The sequence below is a fragment of the Limulus polyphemus genome, unplaced genomic scaffold (genome assembly GCF_000517525.1).
Source record: "Limulus polyphemus unplaced genomic scaffold, Limulus_polyphemus-2.1.2 Scaffold1283, whole genome shotgun sequence".
Lineage (NCBI taxonomy): Eukaryota > Metazoa > Arthropoda > Merostomata > Xiphosura > Limulidae > Limulus > Limulus polyphemus.
In genome coordinates this window covers 104,171-114,485 of record NW_013666893.1, presented here as the reverse complement: position 1 = coordinate 114,485, position 10,315 = coordinate 104,171, and the positions used below count along the sequence as shown (strand labels likewise).

At 33.1% G+C, this 10,315-nt stretch overlaps 1 protein-coding gene across 1 annotated transcript; it reads left to right on the top strand.

The window, feature by feature from the left end:
- The first annotated feature begins 1,969 nt into the window (after positions 1-1,969).
- LOC106462921 (WSCD family member GA21586-like) lies at positions 1,970-7,720 on the top strand. Its single transcript, XM_022390327.1, has 3 exons — positions 1,970-2,243; positions 4,046-4,297; positions 7,347-7,720. Exons 1-3 carry the CDS (start codon positions 1,970-1,972, stop codon positions 7,718-7,720), a joined length of 900 nt encoding a protein of 299 aa, XP_022246035.1.
- The last annotated feature ends 2,595 nt before the right edge of the window (positions 7,721-10,315 follow it).

Sequence of the window (10,315 nt, the reverse complement as noted above, 5' to 3'; positions counted from 1 at the left end):
AGGCTAGTATATATGAAAGGGGAAAACGTGACGCGGTCATGTTTGTGTAGACAGTGAGTAATTGATCTGCGGTCAGAAGTATTATTGACGTTCGTTGTTATAGCGTTTGTTTAGCGCGATTGTTGAAGTTGAGTGTATCGGTAAAGTTGTATTCGGAAAGAATAAACCAGTTTTATTAAGTAAAGAACTTGTGTCGTTAAAGTTTCGTCGGAACGAAGTTACGGAAAGTTAATTAACAAACGGAGACGTAACAATATATTCTTTTTAAAATAAAATATATCAACCCATATGGTAGTGAAGAATTTCTTCAGATTAGAACATTTCTCATTTATAAATTGTTACTCATCACTCTCGGGTAAACATTACACATGTTGTTTAGAAGTAACAATGGTGATAAATATCCCCAATAATTTTTTCGTAGCAGATCAGTTAAATGGTCTGAAACTTTCAATATAGACATTTAATTAATGCTTTTCGTGCTCCTGAGATTTAATCTTTGAAAATATAATGACCCGGCGACTACCTATTCAAACCAATGTTCAAATATTGTTTCTGTCAAATTGGATTTCGATACTCGTAGTGGGCACAGCACAGATAGTTCATTCTTTAGATTTCATGCACGTCGCAGGAATGGAGGTTCGGCTGAAACCCCTATTTTTGTTTATATAGTTACATTGCAGCTGCTTATAGTATTTTACGTCTTGATTGTTTGTGGATTTTATGTGAACAGCCATGCAATTGTTTAAGCCATATTTCATATAAAATCGCTTCCAGATCTAATCTCATACCACCTATTTTTTAAAAAATTTCTGGGGGGGGGGGAGGGGGCATGCATCCAGGCTCTCGTAGTATTAGCACGGTTTGGATGCTGATTGTGCTTCGCACAATATGTGTTAGGTTTGATCTAAAAAATTAGAACCCTCCTTTCAAACATTCTACGTCCGGGCCTGGCTTAACATGTATATATATATATGTAGTTGTCGTATACAAAGTTAAGAATAGGCAGGTGCAAAAAAGTGCTAATGCAGGTGTGTGAGTTTTAAAAAAAGAGAAACCTCTATTACTCTTGGAGTCTATAGATGGAAATAACGGACCGCGTCGTTAAATGGTCACAAAGCAGCTATACAACAATGCACGATACGCAAGGCTTATCGATAAAACAAACAGAGCATGCGTTTGATGGTCACGTGACAAAGATATCATATATCCAATTAAAATGAGTTATAAGTGCTTAATACACAGTTCCGTGTATTTCATATATTTGGATTTCTTTGGGAATAGTTATTTCAATTTCTTGATCCTTGTAGTGTTTGCTTGGAAATAAATTTATAAAGTCAGAATAAGTCAAGTAAGTATACAGGCAGCTTTAGCTTTCTTTTAAGGTAACTCAACAAGTGACCATGAAAAACTCACGGTAAAATGATCGATAATTCGATCACAAATTATTGATCAAACCACTGAGTATCCAAGACCGATTCTAGGATTTCAATGTATGGCAACCTGACAACAAACACTCAAACCGTTAAGAACTATGATGACAATTTATTTTAGACGAATAATCCATTAACTCTAGCCCAACAACTGACTCGGAAACGGAATACACAACTGAGCCTGCGCAACCGAATACATATATAGTTTATACGTCACTAGAGTACATGCAACCTAAAGCAGCAAACTAGTATCCATTTAGTGAATACTAACACATCTAGCCAGTAAAAGAGAGAACGAGCATCTGTTAGTAGTTGTGTTCCTAAAAATCTAGATGGAGGAATTAGCATATACGTATGTAGATCATACGCTGTTATAAGAAGTAGTACGCCAACGAAAGAACTACAGAGATCAGCTTGTTGCCCAGAGATCAGTATATGACTGAAGAATGGTCTTTAAAATTTGTAATTTCCGAATATTGCTTATAAAAAGGTATTTCCTTACTCTTCTAGTATTTGTTTTAGGTTATTTCTTCGTTTTTATGGGAGTTCTGTTGTCTCGCAGCCTTACTCCAAAGCCACCACTAGCACATCAACTTCTGACAGGACGTCAGATTACAAAAGTACGGAAGAATTACAAATTGTTGTTGAATGTGCAATCAGGATTTCAATACAATCCATTATTTCGTTCTTCTCAGAATGTATATCCGTGTAAAATATCCAAATTGAGGGATCCTCCTGGACCAGTCACAGCACTGGCATCCTTTCCAGGATCTGGAAACACTTGGATCCGATATTTAGTTCAACAGTCCACTGGTAAGTTGGTTTGATTTAATTTTTTCTTGTTTTTTAATGCAATATCTGTAGCATTCTGTCTCGAATTTATTTCGACAAGCCTACGGTCATTATATTTTAACAAACGGGCACCAAGCTTCAAATGAAAAGCTATTAAAATGATAGTATCTAGTTAAAAGATACGTTACGAAACCTGGTTTACAACTTTCATGGATATTAATAATTGACGTCATCGACTTATGAATGTCATTAGCATTAAAATGGATAATAATCTCATGCGAATTGCGATATTAAAGACGAGATGTACACGTGTCATTAAGTCAGTCTTATTATGGCTTACAACATGTTATTACATTGCCCAAACTGTTTTAAGAATTTGCATATTAAATGTATATTATAAAGTTATCAGTTTACAAACATTATTTGAAAAATATTCAAGGTTCACAAATGTTTAGTTACGGTATTGGTGGCGTAAATCAGTTAAATGCTAAAGCAGCTAATTATTGAAAATGTAGTAACGGAATACAAACTAATGTATTAATATTAAAGAAACTAATTAGTAATCACCAGTTGCAATCTGAGATTATATCATTTTATCATAGTTTGTTTGGTTGTAAAAATAAGAAAACGAAAGAGTAGACGAATAAACATAAAAATACATTTCAGACCCAACTCAGTAAATATATGTACGTATGTTCATACACACACACACACACACTTATATATAATATATATATATATACAAATATATGTTGATGTAATTAATTTGGACAAATGATTAACACATCCAACTATTTTCTGGCGTAAGTTTTATACAAAACAAAATATCAAGATGTATATATTGTGTTTCAAGCAACTTTATATGCAATGTGGTTTTCTTAAACGTTCTTCATGTATATTTTGTCGTCCTGGCAACGTAATGTTGACGTCAATTAGTCGATGGACCTATTTAGATATAGGGGAAGAAAAACAATCCAGTGATTTCTAATCTTTACATAATGAAACGTTATTTGAGAAGTTTAGAAGATTCAATAGAATATGTATATAACATAAGAAAATAAACACATGTGACTAATTTGTTACATGTAATGCTGGATGCTAATGATCATACTGTTAAATCATTCCACATAAGCTGCTGCTTACTCTATCGTATCGTTTCTGTTGGAAATATAATGTTTGAGCTAATTAAACGTCTGCCGGGATGTTTTAAAACAGTATTTTCAATGATATGAAAATAAATGTTTGTTCTTTGTAACTTTCTATCTGTGAATATAAAGCTTGTTTCAACGCAAAGCTGCAATAACTGAATATCTGTATTGTGTGCGCCACGGGGATCGAACAAAGAACTTTTGTGTTATAGGCCCTTAAGCTAAGCCACCAAAGAACTGAATGAAAATAATGTAGAAAATAATAACCATTAAAAAATATGGCATGCCTTTACAAGGGTATACTGGAACAAGTGGGGTAAATTGTCTTGCGCAAGGACTCAACAGCATGATGCAGGCCAACCTCAAACTCGCAACCATCCGCCTGCGAGTTCAAAGCCACTGAAAGACGCTGCTCCAAAGAATTGTGAGTCTTATTCAAAGTTAATGTAAGCTATTTCCATGGAACTTCAATATCTTTAGTTATCTTAATTTTCATTGTAGATTTAAAACCACAGTTGTTTCATCTAAAGTCCTAAAACATTTGTATTTTCTTAAGAAAATATAACTGTTCTAACACCACATTCAGAATTAAGTATGTTTCTAAATAAACATAACTATTAAACGCCTCGTCATTTTCAGTTGAATGTTTCTTTTATCTTCTATCCAATCCTTTAGGGTACCTTACTGGTAGTATTTATGGCGATTCAGCTCTAGCTATGGCTGGTTTTCATGGAGAACGAATTAAGAATGGTTCTGTCATCTTGGTGAAAACTCACGAGTGGGGCGACACCGTGCGGAGAAAATTTCATAAAGCAATACTACTTGTTCGGGAACCGAGAAAGGCTTTATTAGCAGAGTTCAACAGAAGATTTGGTGGCCATCTTGGCTATGCTCCCCAAAGAATGTTTTTTGGAAATCAGAAGAAAGGTAAGTTTTTGAGGATAATTTTAAAATCTTGTAATCACACAAATAAAAGTCTTTTGGACAAACATTTTTTGACACTCTGCTGAATTAGTTAATTCTGAGAGAAAAAGTTAATCGATAACCAAATTTTTTGACTTCGCATTCACGTTAAGAAAACAAAGACTAATTGCTAACCAGTTTTTGTCTTCAGGTAAAGTGTACCACTGAATGCAAACTTTAAATAGCTAATTATCTGGTTGAAAATTAAGATGCAAAATTGCTTTATATAAAAATTTTACTAAATGACAATACATTATAAAAATTGTGAGGAAAAGGCATTCACTTAAGAGTGAAGGAAAATAAACATTTATAAGTTTTATATGTACCACTGTATGCGCAGTTGAAGTAATCTCGGGTGCACTGATTTCTTTCAGCTAGAAACAGTAACACTTTAACAAAAGGTCTGGCAAAAATGTTGACCTGACTGAATTGAGGGAAAAGATTACCATAAGTTTCACAGCAAAACAAAAATACTTTATTTGTTCGTAACACATACACAAACACGCAATACAAACGATTCATCTCAATCAGACGTGCGCACAAAGACGAAAATCAGCCGCATAACTCTCTAAATAGAGAAATATCTGTGTAAAACGAGAATCTGCCTAAGACTAAGAGAACCAGGAACACGATCAGGAATTCTGGGGTGAAGGATGTTCAGGGATTGAAATTATTCTTTATCCGCCCTATTTGAGGGGAGAATGGTAAGAACTGGGGATACCGTGAGGGGTGAGGATAGGGTAAGTAACTAGTAATAGGATAATAAAATTTATATTAGTGGGTGCAGAGAAGTTGGGGGTGTGAATAAGGCCGGAGAGCAAGGTGCGAGAGATGAGAAAAGTGAAAGAACTGAGCTTTGTTGATGGTTACTGGAGTAGGTCTTACAGTTTTAATATGAGGGCTCTTTCCATGCTCAGGGGATTTGCTGTTTTCTTTTGTTTAGATCTTGGCTTCTTTGTACCTTGGGGTTTCTGGATTACGAAGAATCTTCATCTCTGGTGTGGAACTTGATAATTTTTAGATTTCCAGGCCATGAGTAGTATCCTATCTACAATAGTCCTTAGGGCCCTAAGGAGATGCTCTTTCGGACTAAATATTCTTCCGTTTTTAAAGGTCACTGAATCTGGGAAAAACAGTTGCTATATACTTATTTAAACAGGGTAAAATCTACTAGAATGCATTTGCCATCCGCATCACTGGTTATCCCATTAACAAAAATAGGAAAGACCAATGTGACTGGAGAATTCATTAGGAGAAACCTAAAGAAGTTCTCCAGTGACATCTTCCATTGGTAAGTCCAAAAAAATCAAAACGAATGATACTTGAAAAAAAATATTATTTGCACAGTAATAAGGTCAAGTCGGTCTAAAGCCGACTGTATATGCACTGTGAGTTCAGTATGTGCGCCAAATGCATGTAAGGGCAAAACATTTGGAATATTTTTGTCGAACAAGAAATGTTCACTTTTCTAAACCAAACTGGAAAAGCAACACTAAATAAATTTTCGTATACCGCATTATTAGTTTTACTTTACTTGTTTGGAGCTTTATATACAAATGTAAATATTTTCTTTTGTTATAAGTCGTATAACAAATACAGCATCTTGTTAAATAAATTCATTTGAATATATGCATTTCTAAAGTACCTGCAGTAAACTGGAAGTTATACTATTATTATTTCATGAGTAAAGTAAACGTACCTTAAAAATTTATTACTCATGAAAAAGCCATCTGGTGAGTGTTTAACGGTTTGAGAGTTGAATACATATCATCTAATATAGATATTCTCATGCAAAATTTAAAGAAATTACAGGTTGACAGGCTCATGATATTTAGCTGCAAATAAATGCACATATGTAGATTTTTGGAAGCATGTGAGCTTGTCATTATTATTTTTTTCTGAAACATATATATCCAGAATATCAACCCAATATGATTGTCACGCACATAATGCGTCCACAGTTTCCTCTTTACAGTACAATCGATTATGAATAAACCTCAAATTACTGGCCTCTATATAAGGCCGTGGTTTCACTATAATGTCAATAAGTCATTAAAACAACTGACTTCACTTTAGGATTATGATTTACTAAAGACTAGTGTGGTGTTTCCAAGTTGCCCTGATTCCCTTAGAATAGTCTACAGGAGGATTCGTCGTATAGTATATTACAGAGCAGTGCCGTATTTTCTCTGCCTTTGACTGGATCTTTACGAAAGAAAAAGACTGGATTCAAGCTTACAAGCAATCACAATCTTTGTTAAACAACAACGAAAAACAAATATAAACATCACTTAGACACGCACTTGTGTGTGACAGATATTTATTCGTGCTTTCTCATCAGTACAATTTAACTGACAAATATTCAACCAGTCTCGTGAAAAACTAACTCTAGAGAAAGTTAGTAGTCCCCTTGACCAATGTTCTATATTAATTAAGCACGAGCCATAAGCAGCTAAGTGGGTTGACAACGCATGATATGTACTGCATGTCGCACTATCAAATTGATCTTTCTAGCTCCAGTTTAAATTATGGTTTACATTATATTTAGTATTTAGTCTCACTAACTTGTACCTAGAATTATGATTGTAATCAACATGATAAGCTGCTCGTTTTTTGATTGTCATTTAAAATCACTCTTCAGATCAGAATGGCTAATCTAACTTATTGTTTACTAATTATAAGATTCAAAAATATATCTTTCTGATTTTGTAATAATATTTGGGCTTAGGTCTGATAAGTAAACTATTATTAATACTTACCAAATCTATTTGGGTTCAGAAATATGCAATCGACTATCTATTTATCAAAACAGTTACATTAATCCTTATTTTTATGAAAATTGACTAAATAATTCCAGGCCAAGCAAACCGACACAACTGCAAATTTACTTCATATGAGAATGTTTTGATAGTTTTTTCTAGATTATTGACGAATCATTTTACATGTTATGCAGATTAATCTCTTTCTTCTATTCTTCTAGAAATGATTTTAGTTTTTCCTGTTTTTCACGCAGAATGGCAATTGTTTTTGGAAAAACAGATAAAAGTATGGAAGGAATTAACACTTGACTGGTTGAAGTTTAATGGGCCACTCCATATAGTAAAATATGAAGAACTGGTAGAACACCTCAAAGACAATCTTTTAAAACTTATCGAATTCTTAAACGTCAGTGTATCAAATGCTACTCTAAGTTGTGTTTTGGAAAACAAAGAAGGCTTCTTCAAACGTAAGGAACGGATTCAAAAACTGGAAATATTTGATACTTCAATAAAGAGAATGATAGATAAACACGTAGATACAGTGGAAAAGGCGATCTGGCTCTACCAACACGGACTACAGAAGGAGTTGGATAACTTAGATACAGAAGTAGCTAAAAAAACATACTAGTTTCATATTCAAAAGCACATTAGAATATAAAAAATACAATATGAAATTAAGGAGTGACAGAGTTATTGAATTATTATAAAGGTTTATATGTAACTATAAATATAAAAGTTATACATCAGGTTTCAGAATAGATGTGAGGTTAAGAAAAACGTCAAGTGAAGTGAACTTTTCCAAACTTAGTTGATCTTATTTAGCAGTCAATAAAGAATGATCTAATTCTGGAATAACTAAGCTGCTATTTATGGTTCATCTTGTAGTATTATTTTAAAAAAATACTCTGGACTAGAATTAGTAAGTGTCACTCAAAGGACTGACTACCTGTCTATTGCAAACCATTGCTACTGTCAATGTGAAATACCTCTCCAACTTATTTTGAATAACCTAAAACTTATCAACGATTATAAAGAAATATATATATATAGCTATATAATGAGAAAGATAAGGAGATGGTTAGAAGTTTGAATTCGGTTACCAGAATAATGTGGTAAACGCAAATGCAACTTCGTCATCGCATCTGTAAACGTATAAAACTGTGCAATATGAAAAATATGACATCTCTGTTATTTGCGCAAATTAATGCTATTGAACAGAGCAATATATCTTGACTTAATGTAAATGGTGTTAATTGGTAGCTTACGTCACCAACACAGTACAAACGTCTAACACAAGACAAACAGAAGGGTAACAAGGAAAAATAGAAGGATCTCAAAAGTTAAAGATATATAGAAAATTCCTCCTTTGTGACTTAAAAACACTTATTATCTTAGGAATCAAATTCATAAATTTCTCCCGCCAACCACTCACGATGTTTGTTCACAATTAACTTGTAATAACAAAATGGGGTAAAAGAAGAAAGGAAACATCTTAAATCTAGTATCATGTCTGAAGCTTGGACCAATCATCTGCTTGTGCCTATACAAACATCCAATCACGTGCGTTGATAGTCTTAAATTATTTCTAAAGATAATAAATGGTTATAAAATATTATATAAGACTGAGTTAAGTGAACTCTGTTTATGAAAGATACATATACATGCGTCACAAATAGTGATTTTAGATGAAAATGTATGTTATAACGAATGGATTTTATTATAAATATATTGGTTGTATATGACAAACAAGTGATATAAAAATAGTTTGGGTGAGAAATATGTTATAATATGGTTACAGAAAAAAAAGAAAATATATTTTGTATGAATATTATTTTTGGTAATGTACATATCTAATGAATATAATATGTATCACCAATAAAGGTACTAGATCACTATCCTGTATGTTTCAAGTCAATTTTAAATTATTAATACAGGTTTGTTTGTTTTGAATTTCGCGCAAAGCTACACGAGGGCTATCTGCGTTAAACGTCCCTAAGTTAGCAGTGTAAGACTAGAGAGAAGACAACTAGTCATCACCACCCACCGCCAACTCTTGGGCTACTCTTTTACCAACGAATAGTGGGATTGACCGTCACATTATAACGACACCACGGCTGAAAGGGCGAGCATGTTTGGTGGGACTGGGATTTGAACTAGCGACCCTCAGATTGCGAATCGAGCTCCCTAACCACCTGGCTAATAAAGGTTAATGATAGTAATTATAGAAAAGATATATGTATATCTAACGATTTTGGTTGAGAATTTTATGTTAAAATTATTGATTATTTCTTAACAATAATTATTGGCGTACATAAGTAGTTATTCTCGCTGCTGAAATTAGTTATGCTATAACATTGAATATAGAGAGTGAACTTAAAATATGAAACTAAATTAAAAACATAACATGTACAATGTCTGTTAGCATAATACGATGATTCATGAATAAGTCTTGAAGGGTTTTCGGCCAAGTCATAGGCCATCTTCATGTCGAGAGAAAGCACTTTGAAGCTTAAAAATCGGCAATGATTGACGTGTAATATGTTGATTTGCATATTCAACATAACATACTCCCCTCTGTATATATCAATACATATTTTTTATTAGTCATTTTTAGTGATTAGGAATGTTGCTATAAATGAGAGGTTTTGGCATTCGCGAATTTTCATAAAATATACCTAAATATTGATCATAGACTTTCTGTATGGCTGCGCCAAATGTTTGACAGTTGGATACAGATACCAAGAACGAAATATGTTTCGCAAAAGTTCTTTGTATTTGAAAGTGACAATAGGGATTTATTTTATTCAAAATATATATATATACACACCGAGTTAAGTGTTTGTTAATAACCGGTATTACAAGAGGTTATTCTATATAAAATATTACAACTGATTTTTTTTTTGTAAATTTTAGCTAAAGATTGTAAAGTGGTAGCGATCTGGCAATAAATGGAAATTGTATTTTTGATGGGTGATAATTTTGGGTTTTATTGATTAGCAGACGAAAATATAATTCTTGAATGTATGCAACTCGTTTAGTTTTATAAAATAAATTATGTTACGTATCTGCTTGTTTGTTTGTTTCCAGTAGAAATTCTTTCCGAGTATCTTCAGTGATACAAGTCCTTTCTTGATTAAACCTGTGTATTCTTCCTAGATACAAACTTTTAGTACACAGAAGTTCCACAATCAGTACGTTTCTCATCACTTTAAACTTAGCAACT

Coding starts and splice junctions, on each gene's coding strand:
- LOC106462921 (XM_022390327.1), top strand. CDS start 1,970: ATGGGAGTTCTGTTGTCTCGCAGCCTTACTCCAAAGCCACCACTAGCA. Junction 2,244..4,045: donor TTTAGTTCAACAGTCCACTG/GTAAGTTGGTTT, acceptor CCAATCCTTTAG/GGTACCTTACTGGTAGTATT. Junction 4,298..7,346: donor TTTTGGAAATCAGAAGAAAG/GTAAGTTTTTGA, acceptor TTTTTCACGCAG/AATGGCAATTGTTTTTGGAA.